At 39.3% G+C, this 17,253-nt stretch overlaps 1 protein-coding gene across 1 annotated transcript in view; it reads left to right on the plus strand.

The window, feature by feature from the left end:
* Xrn2 (5'-3' exoribonuclease 2) overlaps positions 1–17,253 on the plus strand; it is a 68,315-nt gene that overhangs the window by 9,238 nt on the left and 41,824 nt on the right. Inside the window, exons 2-15 of the mRNA XM_005380952.2 lie at positions 3,955–4,082; positions 4,166–4,277; positions 6,445–6,556; positions 7,345–7,403; positions 7,480–7,569; positions 8,356–8,428; positions 8,649–8,699; positions 9,095–9,252; positions 10,309–10,383; positions 10,469–10,602; positions 10,705–10,762; positions 10,845–10,952; positions 14,999–15,043; positions 16,256–16,387. Coding sequence (XP_005381009.2) covers positions 3,955–4,082; positions 4,166–4,277; positions 6,445–6,556; positions 7,345–7,403; positions 7,480–7,569; positions 8,356–8,428; positions 8,649–8,699; positions 9,095–9,252; positions 10,309–10,383; positions 10,469–10,602; positions 10,705–10,762; positions 10,845–10,952; positions 14,999–15,043; positions 16,256–16,387 — 1,335 coding nt within the window. The remainder of the gene's footprint in view (positions 1–3,954; positions 4,083–4,165; positions 4,278–6,444; positions 6,557–7,344; positions 7,404–7,479; positions 7,570–8,355; positions 8,429–8,648; positions 8,700–9,094; positions 9,253–10,308; positions 10,384–10,468; positions 10,603–10,704; positions 10,763–10,844; positions 10,953–14,998; positions 15,044–16,255; positions 16,388–17,253) is intronic.

The raw sequence follows: 17,253 nt of genomic DNA on the forward strand, positions 1-17,253 counted from the left end.
TTCTAAGTACACAAAGTTATCCAAGTCCTTGAAAGTCATCCAAATCTTTTTTTTTTGTTTGTTTTTGTTTTTTGGTTTTTCTCCGGTACCGGGAACCGAACTCACGACGTTGCGCTTGCCAGGCAGGCGCTTTTGCCGCTGAGCTAAATCCCCAGCCCCCAGTCCCTGTCATTTTGGAAGTTGATCTTTCTGATATTATTTAGTCTGGAGAACAAGGATTAGTTTCACACATTTCATACTTTGTGTCCACCAGAGTACTTGCCACTGGTCCTTGGCACACATCATGTTAAATATAGTGAAAGGACAGTTAGTCTCACATAGTGGTGGTAAAGGTACCACTTCAAGACCAAACTTCCAGGTTCAAATCCTGTCCTCTGAACCTGGCAGCAGTGTGACATTTGAAAAGCCACTTAACCCTTCAAACATTTGAAAGTGGAATACTCTGGACCTCACAGGGTGGTTATGAGGAAAGAATGGAATAAGCCATGAGGAAAGAACCTTAGAGCAGAGCTTGTGACATTCTCAGTGTCCGTAAATGTTCACAGTAATTATTAAGCTTTGTTCACTAAAACATTGTGAATATCTTCAAAGATGAAGATCTCACACACAACTTAAGGAAACATTAATTGTTTACAAGGTTTCAAATACTTTATTGGGCAGAAACATCAAAATTTATAGCTTGGGATTGAGGATGTAGCTCAGTAGTAGAGCAGCTGCCTAGAATGCAAGAGGCCCGGGGTAATGTTCCTGGCACATCCAGATAAAACCATACACATAAACAGTTATAGTTTGAATTTTAAAGCCTCAAATATTTTAATTGGAAATTTTCATTAGTCTCTTGGCTGTCTCCCCAAAATACCACCCAAATTTTATATTTTCTGTGGCTTCAGGCTGCTTCAAGGGAAATCTAATAGTTTGGCATCTGACTTCCATCAATAGACTGTTTTGTTACTTTGGAACCCTATGCATGAGTCATGAGTTTTCTGATGTTGCTGTTAAATCTTGTGTATGTTTAAACAAGAATGTATCTACTTACCTGTTGCTGAAAGTAGTGGTTTTGCCCCTTGGGGCCCGCCCTGGCAGCATCTCCTTTACCATGGTGTAGGGGCTGCATCCATTGCTTCCCCCATGTTTCAGGTGTCTCATGATTTCTCAGCCATGGAAGTTTCTGCTTTCAGTTTTCCACTGTAGTTACACAATTTTATTTTTGTCTGGTCTTTCATGTGGTCTAGGGGTAGAACAGGAAGACTGAAGTATATGCTTAGTCAGCTGGGGAACACAGCAGATAATGAGAAGTTATTATTTGAAATAAATTGGTTTTAAGGTTCAGAGTAGGTTTTACTTTAACTACCCTTTGATTAAGGATTTCACTTCAACCCAACAGAAAAAAAAAAAAAAGAAAACAATATTAATGTTATATTGAAGAAGGCTTTTGTTCAAAAGGAGTGCCTTTGTTTAGCACCAAACTCTCTTGAACAAAGGAACCCTAAATTTACATAATGTATTGAAATATCTATCAACTCTTGGGGAGAAAATATGTTCAGTTTTCTTAGTGGCAATTTCTGGACCTCTTCTCTCAAAATTAGGACCCTCTTCTGCCACCTTTGTCATATGCATTTTTTTCTAGATGGTGGAGATAGAAATTCTGCAGCTACACTCAGTAGTCAGTATTTAATCTGCCTGATGCTGTGCCAGGTCCAAGGGCAGAAGTTAGCCTGCAGTGATTTCTTTGTACAAATTAATTGTATTTAACACCACCACACCTATTTGTGTGTATATCATTTGTGGCTGTTTTTATTTTGCATATGTGGATTGAATTTGCAACTAAGATAATACAGCCTAATATTTACCCTTGACCTTTAGGAAGCATATTGGTACAGAGTAAAAAGGAAGATGTAGACTGCGTGGTGTGTAGGTTAGATGGAGAGATAGCCTCTTGCCTAGATATAGTTAGGTTTTGCTTGGAGGTTATCAAAGTACCTTCCTCCATAGACCCCCAAGAATAGGCCTGGTTTCCTTGCCTCTTACCACCCATTACTGGTAAGGCCCTTGGCATGGTTTGCACCATGTATGTATAGAACGCTGGCTGATAGCTTCCTCTCTCTCTGTCCTGAAATCCCTTTTCATATCCTTTCCCTCCAATTATGAAACAAACAGAAGCCCAGTACCATTCCCTTCTTCCATCTCAGAGATGACCCTCTCCTGAAGGTGCTATTTATTATCCCTTGCTTTTGTCTGTCCTTTGCTACATTGCATGTTTGCCTCTGAGCAGCATCCTGTATTGTCTGTTCATTAACTGTCTACAAGTAGTGCCCTATTTGTTCTTCTGCCGTTGGCTTTTTGGCTCAGCAGTGTAGCTGTGACCATCCACTTCGCATTCATCAAATCTCATGGTGTCTGGCTACCCACTATTTGGACATACCACAGTTTGTTAGTCATTTTATTCCCAATGGGTTTCCTGCCCCCAATTAAGTTCACCTTTGGATTTTATTCTTTAAAAAAAAAAACTTTATTGAGATATGATTTTTATACAGTATCATGAAATTCATTGAGTGTACAATTCAGTGGTTTTTTTCCTGTAATTGCTGAGCTGCACAGTCATTTATTATCTAATTTTAGAATGCTTTTATCCCTCCCCAAAGCACCACTGTATCCACCAGCAGTCACTTCTCATCTCCCCTCTCCTTCTCCCACCCTCAGCCTGAAGCAACCATCTGTGTACTCTATAGATTAATTTTTTCTAGACTTTTCCTATAAATGCAATTTTACAGGATGTGATCTTTTGTGACTGGCTTCTTTCACTTAGCATAATATTTTGAGGTGATGCAGCATGTACATGATGGCTTTTAAAATTGTTTGCAGTGTTTTTGTTATTGCTTTGTTTGTGTTTGGGGAACCATTATTTTTAAAGTGGACTTTAATAACAATAAAAATTGGATTTCATATTCTTAATCTTTTGTTGAGGCCCTGGAAGCAAAACACAAAGGTAATATCATTTATAAATATCATCTATATAATTGCCTCAGAAGTGAATATATGCCTTTACCTTATTAAGAACTCACAGTGTAGTTGAGTTAGAATGACAAATTAATTATAAAACTATGGAAATGCTACAAGAGAATGAACAAAATTCTTAGCCAGTGCAGGGAGGAGCAGTTAATTCCTTGGGAGATGTGCACAGGGTTGGGAAGTGAGTGACATTTGATCTTTTTAGGCCCTGGACAGTTAATAAGATTTCAGGAAAAGAGTGTTGATAGTGAAGAATGCCTTCTGGAAGGAGGTGCATTATAAAAGACATTGAAAGATGAAAGAGCGCTTGAGAAATCAGTGAACCTCCACAATATTGTGGCAGGACAGAAGACTAGGCAAGGCCCATTAGTTACCACCCAGTACTCTGGGAATCCTTGCAAAAGTGTATCAGGCAAGATTCAGCCACAGACATTTGTGTTTTAGAAAAAGAACTCTGAGAGTGTGGAGGGCACGGTGGAGTGAGAGCGTCTACTAATGAGGTGGTCCACAGGAAAATTGGGACATTTTAGTGAGATACGATAACCTGATATTCATGGCAGTGGGAGTGGAAGGAGACAAAGTAGATTAAATTGACAGGACTTTGATCATTATGTATGGCAAAGATGTACCAATAAAAAAAAAATTGACAGGACTTACTAATGTGGATGATGAAGGAAATAAATTCTAAAATGGTTCCAATGGTCTGTCATTTGGACAATTGAATTTGAGAATTTAATAACAATCTCCCATGTTGTTAAAATTCACTTGTGTTAGAAGCTGTTCTATTTCAGTTTGTTTTAAGGACTAAAAAAGAAAAATGTTTTAATAAGTTACTTGAATTGTTTTATCTCCAGTTCAGAACTGAAACAGGTTCATGTTGAGCCTGGAATCTGTCATTTTTAGACCTGAACAATCAAACTGCTGTTCATTATCACTTCCTCATAGCCAAAAGAATGCAATGGTGTGAAGATTCCAGTTGATGCCAGTAAACCTAACCCAAATGATGTGGAGTTTGATAATCTATATTTGGATATGAATGGAATCATCCATCCCTGTACTCATCCTGAAGATAAGTATGTAACCCGTTTCTGTCACTGCTATCACAAGTCACAGGGGAAGTACTATATTATACTGCATTGTTTGCTTGTTGTTATAGACCAGCGCCAAAAAACGAAGATGAAATGATGGTTGCAATTTTTGAGTACATTGACAGACTTTTCAATATTGTAAGACCAAGACGCCTTCTCTACATGGCAATAGATGGAGTGGTAAGTGCTAAAATAATTTGCTTAGAAGCCTGTTTTTGTTGTGTTTCCAGTATCTAGAATGAAAGTCAGCTAAATAGTGAAAAATGTCAGCTGTGGTGAATTAGAGAAAAAACGTCTCATACTTCAGTTTTTCATTCAAATATTTTTCGTACTATTTTCTGCCAGATACTGTGAAATGCTGGGGATATTGGTGAATGTCATACTTTAGAAAGGTTACCCTCAAAGGGAGGGAGACACAGATACTTCAGTGAGTTCAGTTCCTTATAGTTAGCAGACAACATTTGCAGGGTGTTGAGGGAAGAGGAGGTCAGGGCTTCTATGGGAATTAGGAGATGGAGAAGGTGAATTTTTTTCTCATTTCTTCAAGAATGGAAAATAATTGGAGATTGATGGGGTAGTGGTGTAGGATGGATAGGATAGGTCTGGGGAGGAAGGAAGGCCTCATAGATTGTCAGAAGTGACAAGTAAGCACACTTTCCATGCCTTTGAGCACACTGATACACTGGAGGTAACTGCAGTTGTTTTGCATTGAAAAGGGAACTAGAACAGTATTTTGGGAATGGTTTACATGTCAAACTCAGGAATATGGGTTATATCCTATAGGCATTGAGCAATGTTCAAAATGGTTTAAGAGGAGACTTTTATGGGCGTACGATAATTATAACAAGCGTATGTTATAAATGACCACTAGAATATATATCAGAATATATATAAAAAAAGGTAAATCATAACCCTAAATGTATTATGTCTAGACAGGTAGATTTGCTTCTAGATGTAGTACAGCTTAGTGGTCAGTGGAATGATTTTGAAAGTCTAAAGTACTTTGAGTCCAAGATTAGCTTTTCAGTGCAGCTGTTTTTACTCAGTAAAAAATCTTAGCTGTCTGCTAACTTGCAGTTATGGTGGGATAAAGAATAAAGAGAATAGGAATCTTATCTTGTTAGGAGCATATTCAATTCACATTCATCTATATTTTGTGAAAAAAATCTTTAACATGGCTCCATTTGCCCTTACTAGATCAAGTATTAAATATGTCCGTACTTATATGTGTGTATGTATATGTACATGCACACATTTTTGTTAAAGTATAAATTCAGATACTTGAACTTGATGTTTGAGAGTGCTGCATTAGATGGTTTCATCTTACAGGAAAAGGAACTGTTTAAAGGAATGTTAGATAACTTATTATTTAGGTATTCATAAGATATTCTAGAGTTCTCCAGTACCCTGAACCTGTAATATTTCAAAGTCGTACTGTCCAGTTTACTTTATTCAGGCCCATCCAGTGATTTAAATTGCTTTTGGTGGCCTGAAGATATAGCTCAGTGTTTGCCTAGCAGGTGCTTAGGCCCTGGGTTCCATCTCCAGCACTGGGGAGAGATACATTTAGTTACAGTGCAATTATAGTTTATAGGGGGAAATAATGTTTAAAAGTACTTTGGGTTGGCTAGGTATGGTGGCACGTGTCTGTAATCTCAGCACTCATGAGGCTGAGGCAGGATGAGTGCTGTGAGTTGGAGGCCAGCCTGGACTACATAGTGAGTTGAAGGCTGACCTGGACTACCCAATGAAACCTTGTCTCAAAACAAGTACTTTGGGTTAAAACATTGTTTCCTTTCTAACTGCTGTGCCTTGTTGAAAAGACAGAGTGGTAACTATAAACCTTATTGTGGGAAACAAGAATAGTGCGTTCAAGTCCTACAAGGCAAAAGGAAGTCGTTTTCTGCTGCTTTTATGGGGCATTGTGAACATGATTTGGAGACTACCCGTCCTTTAGTCATGGACATAGGGAAGGTGTCCCTGACCCTACTGCTGTGGTAGTGACATCTGAGACACAGGCTGGATGTTGGGAGTGAAGGGAGCTTTCCTTCCTGGGCACTGTGAGGTGCTCTAGGACATGGGGCTTGGCATCAGGCTGTGGCTTTTCGAGTATGAACTTCTCTTTTTTCAGAGGATGCTTGTTTGTCCTGTTACTCTCTTTCCTGACTGAGTTCAGATTGTAGGGTCTTAGTTTAAATTACAGTCCTTAGGATCTATTATCTGTCCTGAAAAGGTACTAGGCACATTACTTGTCTATCATTTTAGTGTACTAAAAATGAGTGAAGATACTATACTACTTGTGAATATTTTGAATCATTTTACATGAATATGAAATACATGTTTTCAGGCACCCCGTGCTAAAATGAACCAGCAGCGGTCGAGGAGGTTCAGAGCATCAAAAGAAGGAATGGAAGCAGCAGTCGAGAAGCAGCGAGTCAGGGAGGAGATACTGGCAAAAGGTAGAGAATAAGCGGATTGAAGTTGGACTTTTGACTTTTCACCTCTGTCCCCAAAGCCTTGAAATTTCTAGTGGAGACACAGGTAGGAGCAAAGTCTCAGGAGGCAGGTCTGGATGCTGATTCCAGTGGGGACTAAGAGAAGTCGTGATTGATAGTGCAAGATAATTCCACTTTGAAGTTGAAAAGCACGATGCTATAAGCTGGGATCATGATGGATTTTGTCAGTTTGTTGAAAGTATACAAATATATAGTGACTTTAACCACAGCTGAAAACTAAGACTCTAAAACATGTTTGCGTTTATGACAGAATGGTTTTTATGTATGTTCTCTTTTTTAAAGATATTATGAATAAATTTGTTTCTTGAAAAACAGCTAATCAGTAATACAGAGCAAAAAGTAGCATTTTTATGTCATTAGTTCATTTGTTATCATTCAAAATTATATTAAATTCAGCATTTTAATTTCATTTTTCCAAGGTACTGTCTCATTTTAAGAACTGTCATCAAAACTAAAATCCTTAAACTGTATGTGTGTGTGTGTGTGTGTGTGTGTGTGTGTGTGTGAGTTCTATTGCAGAGGGAACATCCTAGTTTTTATGTATACATCTAGTATATTTTGTTTACATTGTTTGATAGTCTTGTTAAAGTTTGTTAAATTTGAATAGAAGAATCATATTTTCTTCTAAAAAAGTGAAACATCATGCCTTTTGTATTTGAACTTTTTGTTCTTTTAATATTAATTTACCTCACATTTTATGGGGGAAACAAAACATTGTCTCTCTTTCCTAGGTGGCTATCTTCCTCCAGAAGAAATAAAAGAAAGATTTGACAGCAACTGTATTACACCAGTAAGTAGTCTTATGCTTTACTAGCTATTGCTAACTCTTAAATGACAGATTAATTTATTTCCTTCTATCATTTTAGGGAACTGAGTTCATGGACAATCTTGCTAAATGTCTTCGCTATTACATTGCTGATCGTTTAAATAATGACCCTGGATGGAAAAATTTGACAGTAAGTTTCACATTTTGGTACTTCAGAAAGATTAGAGTGATCTTTTAAGGTTACACTTGGTATGACTGATATCATGTATCTCTTTCCCCGCCCCCCATAAAATGCTGTTCGACTGGCAGAGAAAAGAGAAGCTTCCAGGGTTATTGGAAATAAGATGCCTTGTATGGTTAGGTTTTAGATAGCTGAATTTCTTCTCAATGTCAATTTTGTTCCCTTACCATCACTGTGAAGCTATAAAATGGGGTTCATAATTCTTAAGATATATGAGAATGTAGCCTTAAAGTAGAAATTTCTGTTAGTAGCTATCAAAATATAGCGAGATTAAAGTTGTAGTGTTGCTTTTAAAAAATGGCTATATTCTCATAAAAGTTTAAGTAAAACTTAAATGAACTTAATAAACTTTAGGTTTTTGTGTTTTCCTTCATTTAGACAGTAAGTTATATTTAAGTGCTGTCTTCCACTGATTATTTTGAGGGCTTATATGATTCACTGCTCTCTCATTGGGCAACAGGGAAAATAGTAGAAACTTCTGAACTGATCAATTTTTCTGTGGTAAAGTCTGACTGACACATTTCATTCTCTTGTATTCCATGTAGTAAGTTAATCAATGAAGTAGTTTTGGTACTTCAGACACATATTGTGTAGAAAAATTTCCAGCCAATTATGTCATGTTAGAGTTATTGCAGTTTATCTTTAGAGTCAGTTGTTTTGATTTTTGTGCTAGTAGAAAACTGGGGATGAGCTGAAATTTTTTTTTTTTTTTTTTTTTTTTTTTTAAAAAAACAGGTTATTTTATCTGATGCTAGTGCTCCTGGTGAAGGAGAACATAAAATCATGGATTACATTAGAAGACAAAGAGGTAAAATTCATAAATATTTGATTATGCAGTGTGTTCAATATAAAAAACGATAAACCAGGATATGGATGTAGCCTAATGGTAAAGCACTTGCCAGGCATGTTCAATCCTTAGTGCAGCAAAAAACCAAAAACAAAGCATTGGCTAGAAAGTATTTGGTAAGATGATACTCTTGCAGTGTACAACGTATTTATATATCATAAACCTGTTTTTTCCTCTTCAGCGCAGCCTAACCATGACCCAAATACTCATCATTGTTTATGTGGAGCAGATGGTAAGTTTTTTCTTTGTGATATGTGGTTTGCTTGGGTATAGGTATAGCAAGTTGTTGGACTGGTGTCTGGAAATTGTGAAATGCCTCGTTTGTTTTAAGTTTGAGAGAGAACTGCTGTTGAGTTGCTGAGTGATCACCTATGTTAATGTTTTCCAACCTTTTGATATAGCTACACTTACTTTTACAGTATAGGACTTCCCATGTGTGTATGCCTGCATGTGTCCCATCTGCATATCTGGAGGACTTCTTGCTGAGGAGTGCAAGGGAGTTTGGGCTTTTTGACTTTGCTGCCTGTTGCGGCTCACAGGCTTTTCTTTCAGTTGCGTTGTGAGGTACTTTGGGTATGGTAAGGGTCCTCTAAAGTGCTCACCATTTTATGTTTTTCTTATTGGTAGCTGATCTCATTATGCTTGGCCTTGCTACACATGAGCCCAACTTTACAATTATTAGAGAAGAATTCAAACCAAACAAACCCAAACCGTGTGGTCTTTGTAACCAGTTTGGACATGAGGTCAAGGACTGTGAAGGTTTGCCAAGAGAAAAGAAGGGAAAGGTAAGAACTTTGAGATGTTAGCTGTCCCATTTGAAAAAAAATGTCACCATGCGTCTTATTTCCAATAACCCTGGAAGCTTCTTTTTTCTCTGCCAGTCAAATAGCATTTTAGGGGGGGGGAGGGAAGATACATAATATCAGTCATACTAAAGTGTAACCTTAAAAGATCACTCTAATCTTTCTGAAGTACCAAAATGTGAAACTTATTGTCAAATATGTAGCATAAAGTATTCAGGTTGCCTTATTTTTAATGTTACCCTCACAGAGAGATCTTAGAAGTACTTTAAAGTAAACTTGCATTAAGAAACATGCATATACATATTCATTTTACTTTATAGTTTTCTAATGTAGCTCACATGTACATGAGGTTAAGTTCTTGAAGATACGTTGACCATTGCATGTGCTTTATTCAAATGGTTACTCTTCAAGAAACTGCAAATCTTATGTATTTAACTTCTTAATAGTTTTAAGTTACAGTTTTGGGGTCTTTTTGGCCCATGTGAATCCATTATCCTTTAAGGGGGTTTCTATTTTAAGGATAGGTTGCAGGGGAAAACATTTAAAAAGCAAGTAAGAAATATAATATGCTCTATGATTTCAGATATATAGTGGAATAAAGGCTGTATATATGAAGCTGTGCATATGTTCACAGAAGGGAAGAGGCATATACATCAAAATATTAATACTGGTTTGATGTAGTTCAGGAGTTAGCAAGCTATAGTCCTTTCCGTTTGGCCCATGAGCTAAGAATAGTTTTCATATTTTTAAAGGGTTGTTAATACTATGAAATATGAAAGAATACACAGAGATTGTCTGTGTCCTCTAAAAGCTAAAATATTTACTCTCTGGTCCTTTACAGAAAACTGTTGCTGACCCCTGGTCTAGGTGTGATTGGGTTTATGGGTAATTTTTGTTTCAAAATGGGTTTGTGATTTTTTAAATTTAGTACTTGTAATAGAATAGATGTTGCTTTAAAAAAGCTTTAAATTTTGCTTGTCTGGAAAAAATTACAGGACTTAAAGTAGACTTGTTTAATCTCTACTCCTGTTTTTGCAGCATGATGAACTTGCAGATAGTCTTCCATGTGCAGAAGGAGAGTTTATCTTCCTTCGGCTAAATGTCCTGCGTGAGGTACGTATCAATAATGACTGGAACTGGCACTCCTAAAATAGTGCCTTTTGATAACTTTGACAGCAGTGTTTCTTTTTGATTATAGTATTTGGAAAGAGAGCTCACCATGGCCAGCCTCCCATTCACGTTTGATGTCGAGAGGAGCATTGACGACTGGGTCTTCATGTGCTTCTTTGTGGGAAATGACTTCCTCCCTCACTTGCCGTCCTTAGAGATTAGGTGTGTGTATTTGTATTTGCGTGTCTTTCTCAACTTTGTTAGCCTTCTTGATTTTATGGCACCTGCTGGTCCTAATGCACAGTGTTTGTCTCCTGGTGGCAGGGAAGGTGCAATTGACCGTTTGGTTAACATATACAAAAACGTGGTGCACAAGACTGGGGTAAGTTCACTCTTGAGTGATTTCAAATTAGAAGTGTTTGTTTTCTAAGAAGGTCATTTTACATGTATTTTATCACTTACAGGGTTACCTTACAGAAAGTGGTTATGTCAATCTGCAGAGAGTACAGATGATCATGTTAGCAGTTGGTGAAGTTGAGGATAGCATTTTTAAAAAGAGAAAGGATGATGAGGTAAAGTGTTTCTATTGCAGTAGCTAAAATTGCTCCTGTCTCTAATGGGCTGTGATGATCCTCTGATTTTACTTTTTAACCTCTGTGAGTGCGTTGTTATAACCTTGTAGTATATATCAACACTAACGTAATCTTGAGTGATCAGTGCTTTGATTGTTTTATAAAGGCTTTGATGCTTGCTATGGAAACTATGTATTGCATACTGTTTGAGTTGCATTGTGATTTTTCTCCTGTCTTCTTTGTAATGTTAAGTAGACGATATAAATACAAATACCTATCTAACTGCTAGGCTATGAAGTGAGAGTTCCAAGCCTAGAAAGATGCTGCCATTGAGCTAGTGGTTGCCATGTCTTTAGGGAACACTTGTGGTCTAGAAGTCAGAGTAAGACCTGGGAACTGGTATTCTAGTAGATCATAGACATCTGGGTTGGATTGTATGAGCCAGAGCAGAGGGTTGGAAGAATGAAGGATCTGTGAAGGGCTGCAGCTCTTAAGTATGAAGTTAAAATATGAAAGAGATACAGCAGCAAAGCTCTTGGAAATTGATTGTGATGAGTAAGTGCTTGGGGCAGAAGCCAGGTGTCCAGCTTGGGCAGTTAGGGGTGGGATGGTGCTGTTCACTGGGCTGAAGACAGCACCAGCCCAGTGCTTGGAGGAGGGACAAAGTAGGAATTGAATTTCATCTTGGAGATGTTGACTGAGGGAATATAGATATCTCAGAGGAGAAATGTGTTGAAAAAGGATTTAAAGCCAGGTGTGGTAGCATACCCTGTACTCCCAGCACTTGGGAGGTTGAAGTAAGAGGATCACTGTGAGTTCACGGCTAGCCTGGGCTACATAGCGAGTTTAAGGTCACCCTGAACTACATAGTGAGACCCTGTCTCATAAAAAAGAAATTTGAGAATCTTTAGTTGATGGAAAGTACTTGAAGCTATGAGTGAGAACTTGAATTGCTTCGAGCAGATGCCTGGGGAAGTCTGAACATTTAAGGAGAAGAAGAATCCAGTTCTGGAGAGGTAGAAGGAAATCCCTGAGATGAGAAGCCATCCCAGTGAGATGGTTGGGCACTGAGTCTGCCCGAGTGGGAGCCCACAGGGAGCTGCCGAGAGTGCAGGGGCAGCAACCTGGGGGCGCAGTGGGGTGGAATGGGATTGCCTGAAGGGAGAGGGTGGCCAGCCGTGGGCAGAATGAGCAGATAGTAATTATTAGAGTGAAGGAAATCCATAAAAAGCCTAATAGTAGGATAATAATGCTACACTGCCTCATGATCTCCTAACAGATTAAGAACATGTCATTGACCTTAATGGGATTTCCTTTTTTCCTCAACTTTGTATGTGATAGCTCTAGTGATCTCTTATGTTTCAAATTTGGGGCATTGTTTTATGTAATGCAGTGTGTGTACTGTGAGCATTCTTTCCAAAGCCATCAGTGCTTGGCATTTGGCTTCTGGGATAGCAAGAGTTTTATTAGTGAGAAGTTGGCATCACAGGGGGAAGTATGGGATTTGATAGGTTCTGTAGTGCTTCAGAGTATTAATATGGTTTACAGCTGACCTTGCAGAGAGGACATTTTAAAGCTTTGGGGCCTTTTTTCATGATCCTGGAGTCATACTGTCCTTAGCATGGTCAGACATCAGGGAATCAGAAATTCATTGTGAGAGTTTGAGGGTGTCTCCTTTTTCCTGGGATGTGTATCCATGGTTTTTGACAGATTTTCAAAGGAGGGCATTGCACAAAAAAGATTAAAAGGCAGTGAGGTTCCATCCTGGCTTATGTGACCACCTTTAGAAATGAATGCTTAATGACCAGCAGAATACATGGCAGGAAATGAATACATCGTTACTAAAATTGAGCAACTAGACAGAAACATGATGCTTTTTATTTTATGAGCTTTGCTGGGTTACCTTTTATCTTAACAACTGTTATTCATTTATTCAGTGAATGTTAAGTGTTCACCATGTGCCAGTGTTCTGAGTGCTAGTGATACAGCAGTAAACAAAAAACAGACTGAGTTCCTACCTTCATGAAGCTTACATTCTCCTGGGAGAAAGCTGGACACTAAACATTGCATCAGGGGATGGTATACTGTGTCAGAGAGTGTAAGTGCCGTGGAGATAGCGCAGGATAGTAAGCTCCCAGTGGAGGTGGGAAGTTGAGGTTCTAGATCCAGGAGCTGGAGAGGTCCTGCCTCCCCGACAACTGCTCTGTGGGGGAGGGGGCGAACCAGGCCGTGTTTGAAGGAAGCGTGCTTCAGACAGGGAAGCAGCAGGGCTCTGCAGCCGGAACACAGCAAAGATGTCCGCAGCACAGCATGGAGCAGTGTGGCAGCAAAGTCCTAGAGATGAGGTCAGATGGACGGTGGAAGGCCACACCTGGTAGGAGTAGGTAGGGGACTTGAGTTCTCATTCTTAGTCAGGGGAGAGTTTTGAGTAGAAAAGTGACAAAATCTAACCCATATTGTAAAACAATCACCACAGCTGCCACATTGAGACTAACTGTATAGAGGCAGAGACAGAAGCAGTGAGCCAGGTGAGGAGACTTTTATGGTAATCCATGAACACCCACGTGGTGGAGATGAGCGGTAGCTGTATTCTGAAGGTGTTTCAAAAACAGAACTGTTGGCTTTGGTGCCGAGTGCGAGAGAGGTGTCAAGAAGGGCTCCAGGGCATTTGAGCAGCCTTCCTGAGAAAGACTGTGGCTGGCACAGAGATGGGCATGGGGATTCTGTGTTGGACAGTTTAAGTTTTGAGATATCCTAATGGAGGTGTTGAGTGGGGACAGGTCCTGGTTGGACAGTTTTCAGCATCGGGTGATGCTCAAAGCCAGGAGACCGGGTGATGACTCCCACCAGCGGAGCATTGAGCGAAGGCCTGGGGCAAGAGTAAAGGAGGAAACCAGCTGAGCACGGTGTTTTGTAAGCCAAGTGAAGCGTGTGATTGAAGGAGAAAGAGTCATGGAGGACTGGATAGTGACAAATAGGTCGCACATTCTGTAGACCATTCACGACCTAGCTAAGGAGAAGTTTATGGATGACGGGAGCAAAACCTTAATGAAATCAGTGGTTTCTGTATTACAGGAGGTTTTAGGTAGTCACCTGGACTGTACTGCAGACAGGAGGACTTTGTGGTCCACTGTCCAGCCCCTCTCCTGGCACAAGGCACGCACTTGTCTCATTAAGGTGTATGTTCAGTGGGTGGCAGTGACTTGGCAGGGTTAAGAAGTTCAGTTACTTAGGATGGTCGTCAGTAGAGTACCTGCTGGCCCCCTTTTTGAGGCCACGGAACATTTCAGTACCTTCCCTTTTAGGGAAGCTTTAACATGGGCACAGGAGGGCTTTGAATGGCCCAGAGTTAGTGGGGAGCAGGATCAGCCACAAATCCTGTCAGCTGAAACCATGGCTGCACTTTGAAAATGAGTGGAGAGGGAAAGTTGGTGTGGATCGGTCCCTTTCCTGTGAGTTAACTGACCCACAGCACACACATCTGAATTTCCTTCTTTCTCCCATTAGATTGGCTCTTTGGAAACTAGCAGATAAGAAAGTCCCAGTTCTTTTTCTCTCCTGTGGGGTTCATACTACAGAGCTAAGAACTGTCAAGCCCTTATTATTATGTAGCAGAGTCTCTACGTAATTGTCTTACAGCCTTTTAAAAAGTGGATTATCTTCTTTATTAACTACATTCAGCTAAAACTTGAGGATTGTCTTCTTCTTTATTCATGTCTTTTCTGTATTGACAGCCTGTCCTACCCAGGGTAAAACCATGGATCTTTCCTAACTGTTACATTTGCCTGAAATATCAAAACTATCTAAGAAAGATGAAGGAGAACCATTTAATCATATCTTGTATCTAAATTCGGTCTTTCTACTGATGTAAAGTTCTGATAAGCAGCAGTTTGAACACATGGTCCTTTGCTTGGCTTAATCATGTACCTAGATTGTTGGGGTCTTCATTTAAAACTTAAATGATCTCCCAAGTCATTCCTGGTAATGTTTAACTCTGATGTTTTTGTGTAATTATTTGACAGAATATGTGGATTTTATACTTTTAGGACAGTTTTAGAAGACGACAGAAAGAAAAAAGAAAGAGAATGAAGGTGAGTTAATTTAATGAGATTGGCAATAGCTTATTTTGTGAGGAAGACATTCATTATAGTAATTTTGTTTCCCATTCCGTAGGAGTTGGTCAGACACATGTCCAGCCAAATGATTTTTTGCCTGGAGAAAGCATACCTGGGCTGATTTTTAAAGGAGCCTTTTCTGAGCTGTGGGTCAAGGGTTATACTTGATGGGCAGGAGGTGGGAGGTGACCAGCACTTAGCTGTTAGTATTTACAACAATCAAGTATTGTTTTTGTGATAAAATCAGTCAGAAAGTTACTACACTCTAGAGAACATGACACTCTAAACTGAAATCACCACTGCCTCCTTAACCCCTTCAGAATCAAGCTTTTAGTTTGATGTTCAGAACATGCTGTGATCTGGGCCAGTTTCAGGGCTGCCTCTTAGCCCCTTCTGTCCTCCAGACACATCATACCCCTCAGGCTCAGTGTTACCTTCCTTCCTCTTCCACATGGGCTCCTGTCTTCCCCACTCACAGTTGCCTTCCCCACAGGCATTTAATTTCCTTCTTGTTTTTCTTCGCAATTAGATTTTCAAACTCATGGAGTGGGTGTGTCTTTTATTGTGTTTTATTAGAATTGAGCAATTTTAGCAAACAAGGAAGAAAAATTGAGTTGTTCATTGTTGCATGTAGGTTCAAAAATCACTTAGATGGAAAGGGGCGTATTTGATTTCTATCTTTAAAACTTCCAGTCAGTATCCGTGTATCAGTCAGCCATGACTGTCACCTTTGCCCAATTAATGTGAAATAGTTAAATTCTAGCAAAGTAAAGGATAAATAAAAGTTATACAGCGTTTCCTAAGTGCGAGTCTTACCTTTATTATTACATTATTTTCTTGGCCTGAAACTGTCTTGAATGTTTTCTAAAATTATAAACTGGATTATCATAGTGAGACTTAAATGGAGTCTATATACCCAAACAGTATATTTTGTGTAATTTTAGGGTGAGGTTATTAAGTATTGTAGACTGCTATTTGTTAAGTATATCTAAGTAACCATCTAGTCAAAGTGTAGACAATCACATTATATCTGTGATGTTGATGGAAATACATTTAGTCTTTTGGTGAGTTTAGTACAATAGTTAATTACTTACATTAAGGACTTTCTTCCATTGTCCTCTTTGCTTCCCGTTGCCTATGTTACTGTGATTGAATTTTAATTTCTACATTTATTTCCATTTATGTTAGAGAGATCAACCAGCTTTCACTCCTAGTGGAATATTAACCCCTCATGCCTTGGGTTCAAGAAACTCACCAGGTTCCCAAGTAGCCAGTAACCCAAGACAAGCAGCCTATGAAATGCGGATGCAGATGAACTCTGTAAGTGCCTCTCCTTTGTGTGACACTGAAGAGTGTGAGTGGTTGCCTCCTGAGATTGTATGCATGTGAATTGTATCACTCAGTTATATAGCTGGTTTCAGGTTCTGAGGTATTTGTAAATTCCTTGAGTCCATCTTCATCAGTATGGAAATCCCTAAATGATGGAAAGGAGTATGTGGAGAGCCAGCAGCTGCACCTGAAGAGCTGAGGGGCTGTAGCTCTCCTGTGCAGAGGGACTATAGCTGGGTCTCCTGCCTTTAGGACCTGGGTGGTAAGTAGATGGTGCTGGCAGCGAGACTGTACATCCGAATATCTTACTCTGGGGCGAGAGAGGGGGACAGTTTGCTCCCTTACTTCCCTTTCCTCCCAGGGATCAGTTAGGGACATTTTGTTAAAAGTATTCTTTAAGCTACCAAAAACTGGTACTCTTCCCTGCCTGAACCCTCACTCTTCAACGAGGCATAGAACCGTTCTGAATATTTTAAGGCGGTCCTCACTATCCAAACCCTTTTGCTTCCTATTTATAAACTAAAGAGTGAATGGATTTGCCCTGTGGTATCCCTGCTTGCTTGAACTTTGTAATCCAAACTGTAGAAACCATTCAGCCTCCCCAGCAGATCTGTTCTTTTTCCGCCAACTTCCTGTTGTGGCAACATCCTTGAGCTCAGGAGCAGGGGAGAAACACACTGAAATAAAAGTAGAGGAATGAAAGATACTATGGGAGATCTAGACTGTTTGTACACTTCTGCTGTGATATATCCAGGGAAATTGCACACACATGGATATTGAAGTTTCATTACTCTAATGATTTTCCTGTTGATACTGATATCCCTTATTTTAGGGCAACTCTATATGGATTTTTTGTT

The sequence above is a fragment of the Chinchilla lanigera genome, unplaced genomic scaffold, assembly GCF_000276665.1.
Source record: "Chinchilla lanigera isolate Chin_1 unplaced genomic scaffold, ChiLan1.0 scaffold00014, whole genome shotgun sequence".
NCBI classification, from domain to species: domain Eukaryota; kingdom Metazoa; phylum Chordata; class Mammalia; order Rodentia; family Chinchillidae; genus Chinchilla; species Chinchilla lanigera.